This window comes from Rana temporaria, chromosome 13 (assembly GCF_905171775.1).
Source record: "Rana temporaria chromosome 13, aRanTem1.1, whole genome shotgun sequence".
Taxonomy (NCBI): domain Eukaryota; kingdom Metazoa; phylum Chordata; class Amphibia; order Anura; family Ranidae; genus Rana; species Rana temporaria.
Genome location: NC_053501.1, coordinates 76,480,327 through 76,496,507, shown reverse-complemented (window position 1 = coordinate 76,496,507; position 16,181 = coordinate 76,480,327). Strand labels below are relative to the sequence as shown.

Sequence of the window (16,181 nt, the reverse complement as noted above, 5' to 3'; positions counted from 1 at the left end):
GCAGAAAAGAGGGGGGGGAGAGGAATCTCCCAGCTGGGTTGTCCGCCATCAGTATGTTGAATAAGGCAAAAAGCTGGCCAATAAGCTGTATAAACAATCTAAACAAACCAAAGAGCTGTAGACTTCAGGTGGCGTTATTATAGACAAACGGTCCGCTCTTCCATACTCATAATGTAATTCAGTCTCTGGTCCTGATTGGATAGATTGATAGCAGTGCAGCTGTTGGCTCCCTTTGCTGTCAATCAAATCCAATGACGTGAGAGCCGGGGGTAGGGACGAGTCCTACTGTCTGTGTCGATGGACGCAGCAGCAGGACACGGGAGTGCGCCCCTGTCCCTGGTAGTTCGCGCTGAGAAGCGAACGCACATGTAAGTCCCGCCCACAAATGTAAATGCCGTTCAAACCACACATGTGAGGTATCGCCGCGTGCGTTAGAGTGTGAGCAACAATTCTAGCACTAGACCTCCTCTGTAACTCTAAACTATTAAGCTGTAAAGAAAATTAAAATTGTTGCCTATGGAGATTTTTAAGTACCAAAGTTTGGCGCCATTCCATAAGTGTCCGCAATTTTAAAGTGTGACATGTTGAGTATCTATTTACTTGACATAACATCATCTTTCACATTATACAAAAAAATTGGGCTAACTTTACTGTTTTGTTGTTGTGTTTTTTTTTTTTTTATTCATGAAAAAAAGTTGCAAAAAAAAATCTCTAGATCTGCTAAAAAAATATAAATATTTGGGGGTAACTTTCTAGCAAAAAAATATGATTGTTACATGTAGTAGAGTGACAGAATAGGCCTGGTATGGAAGTAGTTAAAAAAAAAAAAAAAAAAACTTTTAGTTACTTTTTAATAGCGGGGACAGTAGTTATCCAATATCTAGGAGCAATAGCCTGGCCAGCAGATAACAAGAAGCGACAAATAACCTATTTAATCTGTATACCATGGATCGAGGAATTGTTGAGAACAACAGGGTCTCAGGCCATGGAGTTGAAATATGGTATTCCAGTAAGGTTTAATCTGGCGGCTTGACCACCACAGGTGTAATAGTGTGCATCCTGATGCTTTGCATCTCTAGCACCGGTCAGGGATAGATGGCATCATTCTATGTCATGCTGCTGGGGCTCTATACCACCTTGTCAGGAGTTCAAAAAAAATGTCAGTGGCTATGCTTGTTTTATGTGTGAGGATCAAAAATATATCCCAGTCCTCCTCTGGAATAGGATGGCCAAGCTCCTTTTGCCAGTCTTGAACATAGAAAAGGCGATCCAGAAAAGCATGTGACAGGAGAAATTTATATAGCCAGGAAATGGGATGTGGGCAATTGTCCTCTAGTAAGCCTATAGCAGGGATATGCAATTAGCGGACCTCCAGCTGTTGCAGAACTACAAGTCCCATGAGGCATAGCAAGACTCTGATAGCCATAAGCATGACACACAGAGGCAGAGGCATGATGGGACTTGTAGTTTTGCAACAGCTGAATGTCCTCTAATTGCTTATTCCTGGCCTATAGCTTCAAAGGATGAGCGGTCTCTAAAGTTGTGTGGCCTCCATTCGATTTTATCTAGTAATGTTTTAATTGAAGATAATGAGGCCAGCAACCCTATTGGGGAGTATCAGGTGGCAATAGCTGAACAAGTGGTTCAAACTCAGTAGGGCCTGTCTAATTGGGGAGCGTTTGGATGCCTTCAATTTAAAAAGATGAAGCAAAATTTAACAAAACGTGAGACCCATGGATTCAATACTTATCTATCCCTTAGAAGGGTTTTTGCTGACCCTATGCTATATCAATTTCTCTATTACCGTATATACTTGAGTATAAGCCGAGTTTTTCAGCCCCCCCCTTTTTTTTTAGGGCTGAAAATACCCCTCTCGGCTTATTCTCGAGTCAGTGTACCTTGGGCTTCCATTTTTTTTAAAACTTGCGGCTTCCTCCTGGTCCCGTCCTGTTCTGTGATAGGCGTTTAACACTGTGTTCAGTGTTCCGCCTATCACGGACGTTCTTTCATCCTCGGACTCAGTTTCCCAGCAGACACTGTGTTCAGTGTTCAGTGTTCTGCCTATCATGGACCTTCTGCACAGTGAGGCGTGCAAACGGGCATTGTTGACCCTCTTTTCCGCTTACAGTAGCTGCTGCATTCTCGCCCTAGGCTTATAATCGAGTCAATACGTTTTTTTTGTTTTGTTTTTTTTGTAAAATTTAGGTGCCTTGGCTTATGCTCGGGTCGGCTTATACTCGAGTATATACGGTACTGTCTTTCATTTCTCCCCTTGCTTCATCCTTTTTATTTCCTAACCTTGTTTTTTCTTTCTTGATGCACTCAAGTCTAGTAGTTAAAGTGGATGTAAAACCTCCATGTACCCAGTGAAGTGAACAGCCTCAGATGATACACAGAGATGAAACAAATCTCCCTGTATAAGTCTTCCATATATATCTTCTGTCATCACCTTTTTCCTACTGTTTAGAAAGTGCACGTCCTGTTAGATTTTTCACGTCCTCATTCCTCTATAGGAGGAGATCATTGCTAGACACTGTGAGAAATCTGATTGGAGGAAAGGCGCACACACCCCCTCTTCACACATGCCTGTGAATTATTTAGCTGGCTGCTAATCTATTTATAGCAACCTCCTCCGACACACAGTTCTATCTCACATCTCCCAGAACTTCTTGGGCTGATAACAGAGCTACAGAGGAAGAGACAGCTATGGGACTTCTCTCTTTGGAGAGAGATAAGAAAACACTACAGATAGATGTGCCCAGCTCAAAGTTCATGAAACGGGTTGACTTTAATAGTTTGATATGTTCTGAATTAATGACTATGGTTGCAGTTTATCCTTTTTTACAATTGGGTTCTGCTAGAGGGACACTGGTTCCCATATATGTTTGATATAATGTTTGCTCATTTCTTGTAAGCATTGCCAATGCAATTTTTATGTTGTACCTGTATGATAACCTGAGAGCATCGTGTCTCTCCTTGCTTTTTTATTTTTGTACAATTGTTATCCATATTAAAAAGGTTGAAATAAAAAGCTGAAGCAACACAAATTCAAGGGTGAGGTGGTGGAGGATTACCGATATTAGGGGTGAGGGTCCGATATGTGAGTAAATCTTGTAATTTTTTAAATTGGGGGTCCTAAACCTGTCAGAGGGAAGTCCCCAAAAGATGGAATAGTTGAGATGTTGGCCAATGAAATTGCCGATTCCAGGGCAAAGACGTTATTGGTAGGGGAGAGCTAATGCATTCAAGACATACCCAGAGTTTGGGCTGATGATGAAGAAACCAGTTAGGGATCCTATTGAGGACAGCCACAGTATGATGGAGCTCTAGGTGAGGTAGACCAGCTTCCCCTTCAGCTTTGTTTTTAACCAATATATTTTGACAGATTCAAGCTGTAATCTTTGGCCAGAGGTATCTAAGCAAGGCTGATGGAATAAAACAGATGATGGGCATGAATAGGCAAAGTTTGGAAGTAGTATAGGAAACATGGGAGAATGTCCATTTAATAGCAGGACATCCTCCCCATCCCACTCGCTCCTGCATATTGTTGCTATGTAGAATTTTGTAGTATAGTCACTAGTGAACCAACAACACATAGAGGAATGCCGCTCTCGGCTCTTGGTGAATAAAATACAGTGATTCATGCTGTGGAGTGTAGGCTGGGGAACAGTTTGTCTCAGCTCAATATACAGGCGTGAAAGAAAACCAAAACCCCTTAAAGTTTGAGCAACCATCAATGCCTGACAGTGTGTATAGTGAAGAACGGCTCAGACTGGACTACTTCCAGGCCACACCCCCAACCTGTTTCACCCTGCCCATGGGGCTTAGTCATGGAGTCACTAGTTGAATATAATTAGCTAGCTTATATTGGCCTCAGTAAGTGCATCCTTTTCAAGCTGGCCAGGCCTCAGTAAGTGGCCGTACGGACCTGCATTTCTGCTTCTGCTATAAGCTCATGGTCACTTCAGTAAAGTGTCAGACAAGCTTCTTGTTTTTATGGACCTATTGACCTGCTTCCCTTTTTTTTTTTTTTTTAATATTTTTCTAATAAAAAAATGTTTTTAATTAATGTGTGTGTGTGTGTGTGTTTCTGTGGTTTGGCACCATTAAAGTCCCATCTTTTTCTATTTATTTTTTTTCTAATGTTTCTTCATAAATGTAGGCCAAAATGTATTCTGCTTAATTTCTTTGGTTAAAATACCCCAAATCAATATATATATGATTTAGTCTGTGTGAAACTTGGTCTACAAACTATAGTGTACAGTGGATATTAAAAAGTCTACACACCCCTGTTAAAATGTCAGTTTTCTGTGATGTAAAAAACCGAGAGATCTATAATTTCAGTCACAACAAACTGAAATCTTTTAGGTGGAGGGAAATTTACATAAAATGATATGGTTGCATAAGTGTGCACACCCTTAAAAGTAATACTTTGAGGCACTTTTTTGATGTTTATTACAGCACTCAGTCGTTTTGTGTATGAGCATGGTGCATCTTAACTTGGCAATATTTTCCCACTCTTCTTTGCAAAAAAACTCGGAATCTGTTAGATTGTGAGGGCATCTCCTGTGCACAGCCCTCTTTAGTTTGCCCCCACAGATTTTCAATCGGATTCAGGTCTGGGCTCTGGCTGGGTCATTTCAAAACATTAATCTTCTTCTGGTGATGCCATTCCTTTGCTGATTTGGATGTATGCTTTGGGTCATTGTCATGCGGAAATATGAAGTTCCTCTTCATGTTCAACTTTCTAGCAGAAGCCTAAAGATTTTGTGCCAGTACTGACTTGTATTTGGAACTTTTCATAATTCCCTCTACCTTGACTAAGGCCCCTGTTTCAGCTGAAGAAAAACAGCCCCAATGCATGATCTAGCCACCACCATGCTTCACTGTGGGTATAGTGTTCTTTGGTGATGTTCAATGTTTTTGCGCCAAACGTATCTTTCGGGTTGCACCACTGCAGAGAGAAGTCCGCCATATGCAATCCATTATCAACGGACACACAGCCCGTTTAGAAGACATGGAGAATAGACAGATGCAATAATGTCTGTGCGGTAGGCATAACGAAGAGGGCAGAGGGGAAAATCCTGTGGCATTTAACACAATTGGCAAAGATTGCTTCTCCTCCATGTTTGCTGTGGAGTGGGCCCACAGAGTCCCACCCAGGCCGCTTAAACCTGGTGAGCCTCCCAGGCCGTTCCTATTCAAACGGCTGAATTTTAAGGACCAGGATGCCATTCTGTATCAGGCCAGAATCTGAGGTACCCTTCCCTTATGAAGATGGATAATGCTCGCATATCTTTCTACCTGGATTTCTCCGCCAATTTGCGGCTTCGCAGAGCCAAGTTCACTAAAGTTGGGAAGCGTCTCTGCAAATATGATGTCGCATATGCTATGTGTAGATCACAAGCTCAATAATGGCATGCAATGCCAAGCTGCGGTTTCCAGAGCGAGCAAAGTCCTTTTTTGCATTAGGAGAGGTATGGACTCCAGAGAGAGATATAATTTTGCCCCTGTTCAAATCATTAGTAAGACCTCATCTGGAATATGCAGTTCAGTTTTGGGCACCAGTTCTCAAAAAGGATATCGGAACTGGAGAAAGTGCAGAGAAGGGCAACCAAACTGATAAGTGGCATGAGGAACTCTGCTATGAGGAGAGATTAGGGGAACTGAATTTGTTCACTCTTGAGAAGAGGAGAATAAGGGGGGCTATGATCAACATGTACAAATATATAAAAGGGGTCCATATAGTGAACTTGGTATTGTTATTCACTTTACGGTCAACACATAGGATAAGGGGGCACTCTTTACGTCTAGAGGAAAAGAGATTTCATCTCCAAATACGAAAAGGTTTCTTCACGGTAAGAGCTGTGAAAATGTGGAATAGCCTCCCTCCAGAGGTGGTTCTGGCCAGCTCAGTAGATTGCTTTAGAAAAGACCTATACACTTTCCTAAATGTACATCATATAACTGGGTACTAACATTTACAGGTAAAGTTGATCCAGGGAAAATCCGATTTCCTTTCGGGAATCAGGAATGATTTTTTTTTCCCCTGCTGTAGCAAATTGGAGAATGCTCTGCTGTGTTTTTTTTCCTCTGGATCAACTGTGGGTATAGCATTGGGTATATAGGATTGTACTATATATAATATAAATATAATATATTTATATAATTTTTTACAGTTGAACTAGATCGTGTCTTTTTTCAACCTAACTGTGTACCCTGCCAAACTCATAATCGCAGCTAATGGCGAAAACACATTTTTCCCAAAACGGCTTTCAGGACAGCACCTGAGAGATCATGGCTCCTCCCTCCACAGGAAACACCTCCTCCAATCAAACTTCAAAGGGAGGCCTCCCCTTCCACACTCCAGTTTTTTGTGCTTCCTCCAGCTGGAGGAACACCTCCGGTGAGGGCCATGATCTTTCAGGGCTGCCTGGGAGACGTGAATGGTTCTCACCCCCTAAATCCCGGAGAGTTGACTCTCCCACTTGCCTGTCGAAGGCGGTTCCGTGGGCTCCTTCTCCCTCTTCTGTGCTCGGGGAGAGCCCGTACGCTCGGCGGTTACGGCCCGGTTTTTCTTTTCAGAGCAGCGGGGTCTGTTTCCCCCATCGCAGGGCGAGAGGCTCCGGCGTCAGAGGAGGGAGAGACTGTACAAAAAATGTGCTGAAAGAAACTCCTTCCGTATGTGGGGACTTAATATCCACCCTTAAGGAGGAACTCCGTACCACCTTTCAGGCTTTTAGGTCAAACCTAGATCAAGCCAGACCTGTGGAGGAGACTGGAGTTTCACAGGACCCTTCGCTGGGTGAAAGGCATACCCTCTTTAACCCAATAGCCCAGGACGATTCTCAGGAAATCCCGCTAGGTTCGGATTCAGAAAATGAGGATGAGGCAGAATCTGCTTCAAAATATAAATTGTCTCTGGAAGAGGTTGCAGGCCTTCTAAAAGTGGTCCATGCAACTCTAGGGATAGAGGAAGAGAAAAAAGAACTCTCCCTGCATGACCGAATGTATGCAGGGTTAGGGGATACCAAAGGCTGGGTGTTTCCAGTACATTCATTAATCACTAAGATGATTTAAGAAGGAATGGTTAGAACCAGAGAAGAAACCATTTTTTTCTGGGACCCATAAAAGGAGGTTCCCTTTTGAGGAAAACCCAGAAGCCATCTGGAATAAAGTCCCTAAATTGGACGCTGCATTCTCTCAGGTTTCAAAATCTACCGACTTGGCCTTTGAAGACATGGGCTTGCTAAAGGAGCCTATGGACAATAGAATAGAGCTGCTACTTAAAAGAACCTGGCAATCCGTGATGAACAATCTTAAACCAGCTATGGCAACAACTTGTGTTGTTGCCATAGCTGGCAATGCGGCCTCAAAAAATAGGTTGTGTGGTTTACCTTTTTCAGGGGATCTGCTGTTTGGTCCGGAATTGGAATCAATCCTTGACCGAACGGTGGATAAAAAGAAGTCTTTTCCGGTCAAGACTAAACGGGCGCCTGTCTGCAAACGTTTTTTTCGTCTGCAAAGGCAGCAGGAGGAAAAGACTTGGTTCAAGAAGAAGCAGTGGCCTGCGCAAAGAGGTCGTGGTAGGGGTGGAGTGCTCCTCCGTCCTCCTTCAGCCCCCGAGAAACCACAATGACTCTCCGCTACAGGTAGGGGGAAGACTCCAGGAGTTTGTCCCTCCAGTGGAGAGGCAGCACCTCAAATCTGTTTATCATAAACCTACTTCTAAAGGGTTACGAGATAGAGTTCAAGGAAGAACCCCGAAGAGATTCCTGGCTACAATTGTTCCAAGGGATCCCGCCAAATCTCTCCTTATGAAGTCCCTGATTCAGGAACTGATGGACCAGAGAGTAATTGTGCCGGTTCCGAAAGCGGAATTTTTTCGGGAGTTCTATTCTCATGTTTTTCTGGTAAGAAAACCATCGGAAAAAGTACCGCCTTATCTTGAACCTAAAGGAACTAAACCTGTCAGTGGAGTACAGAAAGTTTCGGATGGATTCCATCTTTTCCGTGAGAAGTCTCCTAAGTCAGGGTTGCTTCATGGCAACGATAGACTTACAAGATGCCTACCTGCACATTCCCATTGCGGCCAGCTACCAAAGGTTTTTGAGATTGGCTCTGAGGGAAGGAAAGAAAGTAGTCCACTTACAGTTCAGAGCCCTTCCCTTTGGCCTATCCTCATCCCCAAGGGTGTTTACAAAGGTGATGGCAGAGGCGCTGGCACCTCTTCGTCTAGAGGGGATCGCCGTGGTCCCTTAGCTAGACGACCTTCTGTTTTTTGCCCAGTCCAGGGAGGAGCTTCAGAGAGATCTAGACAGGGCCCGGTCTCACTTGGAGTCCATAGGATGGATCCTGAATCTCCAGAAATCGAGCCTGGTTCCCTCTCAACAGGCTCTGTTTTTGGGTTTCCAGATAGATTCTGTGGGACAAAAGGTTTTCCTCCCAGAAGAAAAGCGAAAGAAGGTGATAGAGATGGTTTCACTTTTACAGGGCAGTCAGAAAGTTTCCATCAGGAGGATTATGTCAGTACTAGGAACCCTGACTTCCTCTATACCCGCAGTGCCCTGGGCCAGGTTCCACTTCAGGCCGCTACAGGATTTTTTGCTAAAAGTCTGGGACCGCGATCAGAGGTCCCTAGACTTACTGGTCAAAATTCCCACCAAGGTGAAAAGGAGCCTCTGGTGGTGGAGAGACCAGGAAAGACTGTCGGTGGGTCTGTTGTGGTCCTTCCCATCCCAAGTGAGGATAACGACCGATGCCAGCTCCTGGGGGTGGGGGGCCCACATGAACTGTCGTTGGACTCAGGAGTCATGGTCCGCAGGAGAGGCGAGGAGTTCCTCAAATTGGAGGGAATTAAAGGCGGTAGAATTGGCTTTACTGGCCTTTACTTCAGAAGTAGAAGGACAACATTTGCAGGTCCTATCGGACAATGCCACGACAGTGGCCTATGTCAACAGACAAGGGGGCACCAAAAGCAAGGGGCTTCAGGTCTTAGCCGGAAATATCCTAAGGTGGGCAGAGTCCCATACTCTATCCTTATCCGCGGTCCATTTAAAGGGGACCCTGAATGGCATAGCAGATTTCCTGAGCAGAAATTTTAATTCGAGAAGCGGAATGGCAGTTGAACCCGGAAGTGTTTAATCTGATAGCAGAAAAGTGGGGACAGCCAGTGATAGATCTGTTTGCGAACCAAGGGAATGCACAGATCTCCCAGTTCTTCTCCTTAGACAGGAGCAGGTCAGCTTTGGGGGTGGATGCTCTAGCACACAGCTGGAGTTTTTCATCTTTGTTACGCTTTTCCCCCATTCCAGCTCATCCCTCAGGTCATAGCAAAGATTCAGAAGGAAAATACGATGGTGATTCTGATAACCCCCTTTTGGCCCAAAAGGCCTTGGTTTTCTGCCCTTCTGCTGATGCAAGTCAAACCTTACTGGCACCTACCACTGAGACAAGACCTGCTCCTTCAAGGTCCTCTGTTTCACAGAGACCTAAGAAAACTAAGTCTTACGGCTTGGCTTCTGAGGAGCAACTCCTCAGGAAAAAAGGATTTTCGGCCAGACTAATAGCGACCCTCCTGTCCAGTAGGAAGCAGGTCACTAGGGCAATCTATTTCAAGGTCTGGAAGACCTTCAATACATGGTGCTCAGCATCTGACAGGTTAGTGGACCAAACTTCTTCTATCTTAGAGTTTCTACAGGAAGGAGCTGACAAAGGTTTAGCGGTAAGCACCCTTAAGGTCCAGGTAGCCACGCTTGGGGTATTTCTGGAAAGAACAGTTTCTGCAGACCCCTTAGTGATAAGGTTCTTTAAGGCCCTTGTTAGATCTAGACCGATAGTGGTAAAGGATTGTCCGTCATGGGATTTGCCAGTGGTCTTACAGGCCATGACCAGGGAGCCTTTTGAACCTTTGAGTCTAGCCTCCCTAAAATTGTTAACATTGAAAACGTTTTTTTTTAGTGGCTGTTACTACAGCTTGAAGGATCAGCGAGCTACAAGCCTTGTCCGTCAGAGAACCCTTTTGTTTAATTTTTCCGGACAGAATTGTGTTGAAACCAGACCCAAATTTTTTACCGACGGTTGCTTCGTTCAAGAATCGGTCTCAGGAAATAGTACTTCCTACGTTTTGCTCTAATCCGAAAGGAAGAAGAATTCCATACCCTGGATGTTAAGAGAGCTGTTTTGTGTTACTTGGAAACTACAAACGTTTATAGACGTTCAGATGCTTTGTTTGTTTATTTTATTTTCTGGTGATAAAGGAAAGCAAGCCTCAAAAGGAACCATTGCCAGATGGCTCAGGTTGGCCATCTCAAATGCATATTTAGTCTCAGGTCAAGAATGTCCAGGGAATCTAAGAGCTCACTCTACTAGAGCAGCAGCGGTAAGTTGGGCAGAAAGAGCTGGTGCCACCCCCGAACAGATCTGCAGAGCAGCTACCTGGTCAAACTTGTCTACCTTTGCCCGTCATTATAGACTAGATTTAATGACGGCAGATGATCAGGCGTTCGGGAGAAAAGTCTTACAGGCTGTGGTCCCGCCCTAAGGGGGTAAGTCTCGACTGTCCTCTCAGGTGCTGTCCTGAAAGCCGTTTTGGGAAAATGCAAGTTAGTTTTACCGGTAACTTTGTTTTCCAATAGGCTTTCAGGACAGCAATAACCCGCCCTTGGTTTTTTCTTATATAAAGATATTGCTGTAATACTATGTAATAACTGTCACTTATGTGTTGCAGCTGGGGCTGGAGGTCTCTACAAACAACTGGAGTGTGGAAGGGGAGGCCTCCCTTTGAAGTTTGATTGGAGGAGGTGTTTCCTGTGGAGGGAGGAGCCATGATCTCTCAGGTGCTGTCCTGAAAGCCTATTGGAAAACAAGTTACCGGTAAGCCTAACTTGCATTTTTTGATAACCCTGCTAATGCGTCTACTTGGCTGGATCGTGTGGAGCACACCCTCAAAAGGGCACCAGCACGTATGGCCTGATTGTGTTTTTTGCCTTTTTTCCTCTTCCTACTGTTTGGTGCGGATGCTCTGAGAGTAGAGTTGAACATTTTATTCTTTTATCTTCAACCTTCCTGTCAGGCGGAGAAGAAGACTTAAGTTGATTTGCACTCAATTTCACTAATGACTTGGATTCGCAAGTCCCTTTGAATCAGAGTTGAACTGAGACATTGGGGCCCCCCTAACTTCGTCCTGCGTGGACATGTTTTATGTTACCGGGCTCCTTCACTGTTTACAGGATGCACAGACCTTTTTTTCTTCTTTTTCTTTCTTTTATGGTAGCTTTTTGTTTTTTTTTTTTTTTTTTTTTTCCTTTTTTTTTTTTTTTTTTACCAACACTGGGGATATTTTTCTATGGCAGACACCGTCACTCGCTCACCTGGGCTCTGTCTGGGGAACCATATTTCTTAAAGCTGCTAAATGGAGATGTGGAGAGGCCCCTGACATGTTGTTTACCAGTTTATTTTATATCTAATGTGTGTACTTTAGTCTCATGGAATGTGAGGGGGCTGGGTGATGGAGTGAAGCGGGTGTCATTTTTATCTACGGTAAAGTCCCATAAGCCCTCTATGGTATGTTTGCAGGAAACTCACCTGCAGGCCACCTCCATAACTATACTTAAAACCATTGCTGAGAGTTGTCGGCATACTTATTTTGCGTGCTGTCACCTTTCAGCTACTGCACGCCCTGATTGATGACCAGGGATGGTATTATGCAAACTAGCAGGGTTGACATGTATTGTTGCAAATATCTATGTCCCTCCACCCTTCTCCTTTGACAGCCTGCAATACTTGGCACAATTCATGGCCTCATACGCCAACATCCCTGTCTGGGCAATAGGAGATTACAATAATGTAATGGATACATTTCCATCCAGAGCTAGAGGCCGAGTGGCCCTACCCCCTTTGCTAGAAATTGGTCAGCGAGCTGTGTGGAGGGACCAGAATCCTAATGTGCAATGCTACTCTTGTTACTCGGCATCCTACAAATGCCTCTCCCCATTAGACCTATGTCTGGGTAATGACTTGGCACATGCACTGACTAATTCTGCGATGTATGCTCCGCAACATCTCGGACCACTCCCTCATAAGTGCTCGTATAGCAGTCTCTCCAAGCCCTCAACGTAGGCAATGGAAGGTAAACCCCTTTTTGGTTTACAATTTTTCCAGACTCTGATCCCACTCCCAGAGCTCTAACTAAATTTTTACACTTCAATCAGGGCACAGCCGGGCCTGCGGTGGACTGGGATGCTATGAAGGCTCATTTAAGGGGCTTAATCATCAAGCAGATTACCGCTATTAAAACTAAGACCAAGGAATGGGAGAATTTGGTAATGAGTGAGGCGGAGGAGAGGTACGGATTTGGAGCGTAGATGGCAGGAAGCACAGGCCCTGTATCAGCAGGTTTCAACTACTATAGCAGAGAACAAGAGATTCTTTCTGCAGCAAAAATATTTTGAAAGGGAAAACACCTGACACTTACTAGCAATGATGGCTAAAGCCTAGCAGGGCACGACCCATATATAGGCCATCCAAAATGTTGAGGGTAAAACCTTTTACTGACCATACCCGCATCCCGGAAGTTTTTTTCACACTTCTTTAAGGATCTCTGTACGTCTAAATACATCCCACACACGAGAAACTGGGCCACTTTTTGGACCAGTGCTCCCTACCCTGGATGTCACCACAGGGCCTTGCTGACCCATTGACACTTAAGGAACTTTCTTTAGCAGTGGCACAGATGGCTAATAACAAATCACTGGGAGCTGATGGCCTGCCAACAGAAACATATGGGAAATATGGGGACACTCTCTTACCAACCCTTTTAAAACCCTAAACGATGCCCTTCAGGAAAGTGGCTTTACCCGCCTCCGTGAACGAGGCTATTATAGTATTCATCCCAAAAGCGGGCAAGGACCCATTACAATCGGACTCCTGTAGGCCTATTGCGCTGCTCAAAGCAGATGTCTAATTACTAGCATGGATGTTGGTCACTAGACTCTCAAGGGTTGTAATGGAGCTGGTCCATTTTGACCAGTCTGGCTTTATTCCTGCTCTAGCTAATGCATTGAACATTCGCAGGTTGTTCCTCAACACTCAAATCCCAGTAGATAACCCTTTTGACAGCGTGGGGTGGAACCATTTGTGGGAGGTATTGCATTGATTTGGTTTGGGCGACAAGTTCATATTGTAACGGAATGACCCGGGACACCGAGAGATTTTGTGAGGATGGGGGATACTCCTGTGTCAGCGTCACTGATAACTCTTGGGTCTGAGTCCACCCTGTGCCCTTTGGGCATGGGGTGGCAAGTGAATCATAATTCATGTATTACATGAGATGGGACATCACTGATAGTTCGTATTTCAGGATTTTGAGATACTGCAAGATGTTGGCCCAACCAGTCAATAGTGACTCATTCTATGATTAGCCCTGACTAGTGACATGCTAATTGAGTCAGGGCTTGGAAGACATTTCATTGTCCTTGTGTAAAGGTGTTGTAACGGACAGGTGTTAATCCAGGTCTGCTCCCAGACCTCTAATTATATATGCTAAATACTGTTTATGTGTGATAACACTGTCTAAAGCCTAGTGATGCTCAGAGGTGTGAATAGGTGTCAAGCTGCATGCGGAGACGGAACGTCTGCCTAGGGAACTCAGTGTGTGATGGGGTTTTGTTTGTTATGCTGTTAATGAAGGAATGTGCAGTGATTAGACATGATAATTATAGGCCGGCGCCGACCTGTCTAGAATGGTTAGTAATTAGCCTTAGTGTGTGGGTGGGGAGTTGATTGTTCCTTTAATGCCTTGTACAGTATATAAGACTGAAAGAAACCATTAAAGATGTCTTCATTTGAAAAAAGTACAGAGCTGCGTGTCTCATCTTGATTCTGGGGAAATGGGAGGCCTGCTGGTTTGTCTGTGTGTCAGATGAGCTGTCGTAGTGGATGGAAGGTCGTAAACGGTGGTGACCGTTACACATATCATGGATGAAGCTTCTGTATGCTGCCCCTATGGCGAGGGTAAGGATCTCCACCATGCCTAGCTGGAGAAGGCATCCATGTTACTGGAGAGGATTCTGAAGCCATAGGAGGCATTACACATGTTCACACAACATGCAGATTTTTTCTGCGCAGGAATCTGCAACGTGTATGCATTTTTCTGCACGGAAAAAAAAAATTGACCTGACCTCAACATTGGTTTGAACAGGGCACATAACTACTGCGCATGAAAACAATGTCAACATGCTAAAAAACTCACTGAAAAACACATGAAAACTAGTGTAAACTGATGTCTCTGCAAGTGAAATCTGCACGGTTTTCCCATGTTTTCATGCATGTATGGTGTGAACCAACTCTTAAAAAGGCAAGGATTAAATGTAATGCTTTTTTTTTGTATTTAACATTTAAGGGAACATGGTGGTGCTGATGTACACTATTATGGTAGAACAACAATTAAAATCGCCTTTTCTGTTATAACGTTTTTCTTTAGCTTTGAATCGAGTGGCAGGGGATTAGAACACCTGTTTTTATTGCTGTCTGTGCCCCCATTGGGGAGATTCATCCTCTCAATTTTTCCTATTTACCATTAGCACTGAAAGTAAAGGAAAATCCCAAATCTTGGGTTGTCCCCCCCAAAAAAAGTAATGGCTAGGAAATCTTCCAATGGGGACACTAGTTTTGATGGCCTGGGGGTCCCCAAGGGATTCCCTTAATTTGCTGGGATTTTCACCAATTACAGTAATACATGTGAAGGGTTCAATTTCGGGTTTAAAGTGGTTCTAAAGCCAGAATGTTTTTTTTTTTACCTTAATGCATTCCCTGCATTAAGGTAAACATTTTTTTTTATGTCATTCTATCCTCTCCTTTTCCTGTATGAAGGGGAAGAGAAGGTAGAAGACATCCAATGCTGTGCATTGCTGCATCTCTTATCCCCTCTCTTCCTTCTCACACAGGGACATGGGCAGAAGCAGAAGCCATTGACTCCTGCTGCTGTCAATCAAATGCAGTAAGGAGGAACCAGGGAGTGGTGCTAAGCACTGCTGTGTCTGTGGAGCGTGGCTGCATAGAGGCACACAGCTCGGAAGCGAGCATGCGGTACAGCTCTGTGCAATACAATTGCAGAGAGTGCAGGTGAGTATACTATGTTTATTATTTTAATAAAACGTTTGTTTTTTTTTCACCTTTTTTAGTAATGCTTTAAGAAATTGGTCATTAAATTCCTATAGAAGGTTGGCAGGATGTTTCAAATTTTAATTGAAATATTTCTAACCCTTCCCCAGGCTAGTCATTACTTTGGCAAAATGTCTGAAGTTGTGTTGTGATACAAAAATATATATATATATTTTTTTCAGAACAAAATAAATGTCTGCATGTCGTTTTTTTTTTTGTTTTGTTTTTTTAGGCTCTGCAGTCTGACTCTCAAGAAACTGCTGATTGTAAAAGAACTGGATAAGGAACTTATTTCGGTGGTTATTGCTGTAAAAATGCAAGTAAGTACACATTCTACTAACCGTGGTAACAGTAGATCATAGTGGTTTTTTTTTTTTTTTTTTTTGCTGAAGTCTACACAGTTTAACAGAGGAAAAAACTTCCATTGGTAGCCATTTGAAGCCTACTGTGCATCAGGTAGGACAGTGCTGTGAAAGTATTTGCCCCCTTATTGTTTTTTGTATATTTGTCACACTTAACAACTTAAGGACCGCCTAACGACGATATACGTCGGCAGAATGGCACCGCTGGGCACAATCACGTACCTGATTGTATAAAGCCCAGCGGTGGGTCGCGCGCCCGCGACCCGGTCCGTAGCTCCATGACCTCGCCACGGGACTCGCGGACCCGATCGCCGCTAGAGTCCCGCGAGCGGTCCCCGGAGCTGAAGAACGGGGAGAGCCGTATGTAAACACGGCTTCCCCGTTCTTCACTGTGGCGCTGTCATCGATTGATTGTGCGTCCCTATATTAGGGAACACACAATGACATCAGACCTACAGCCACACCCCCCTACAGTTGTAAACACACTTCAGGGAACACATAACCCCTTCATGCATTTCTTGCTGTGAAAATGACAATGGTCCCAAAAATGTGTCAAAATTGTCCGAAGTGTCCGCCATATATGTCGCAGTCACGGAAAAAATCGCTGATCGCCGCCATTGGTAGTAAAAAAAAAAAAATGAACAAAAATGCAATAAA

General features: G+C 44.1%; 1 protein-coding gene across 5 annotated transcripts in view; it reads left to right on the top strand.

Annotated features, from left to right (window-relative positions):
• Positions 1 to 16,181, top strand: part of PACS2 (phosphofurin acidic cluster sorting protein 2) — a 406,668-nt gene that overhangs the window by 40,513 nt on the left and 349,974 nt on the right. For all 5 annotated transcript variants that reach the window (XM_040333364.1, XM_040333363.1, XM_040333367.1 and 2 more), the window contains exon 2: positions 15,395 to 15,482. In XM_040333364.1, the coding sequence (XP_040189298.1) occupies positions 15,395 to 15,482 (88 nt within the window). The remainder of the gene's footprint in view (positions 1 to 15,394; positions 15,483 to 16,181) is intronic.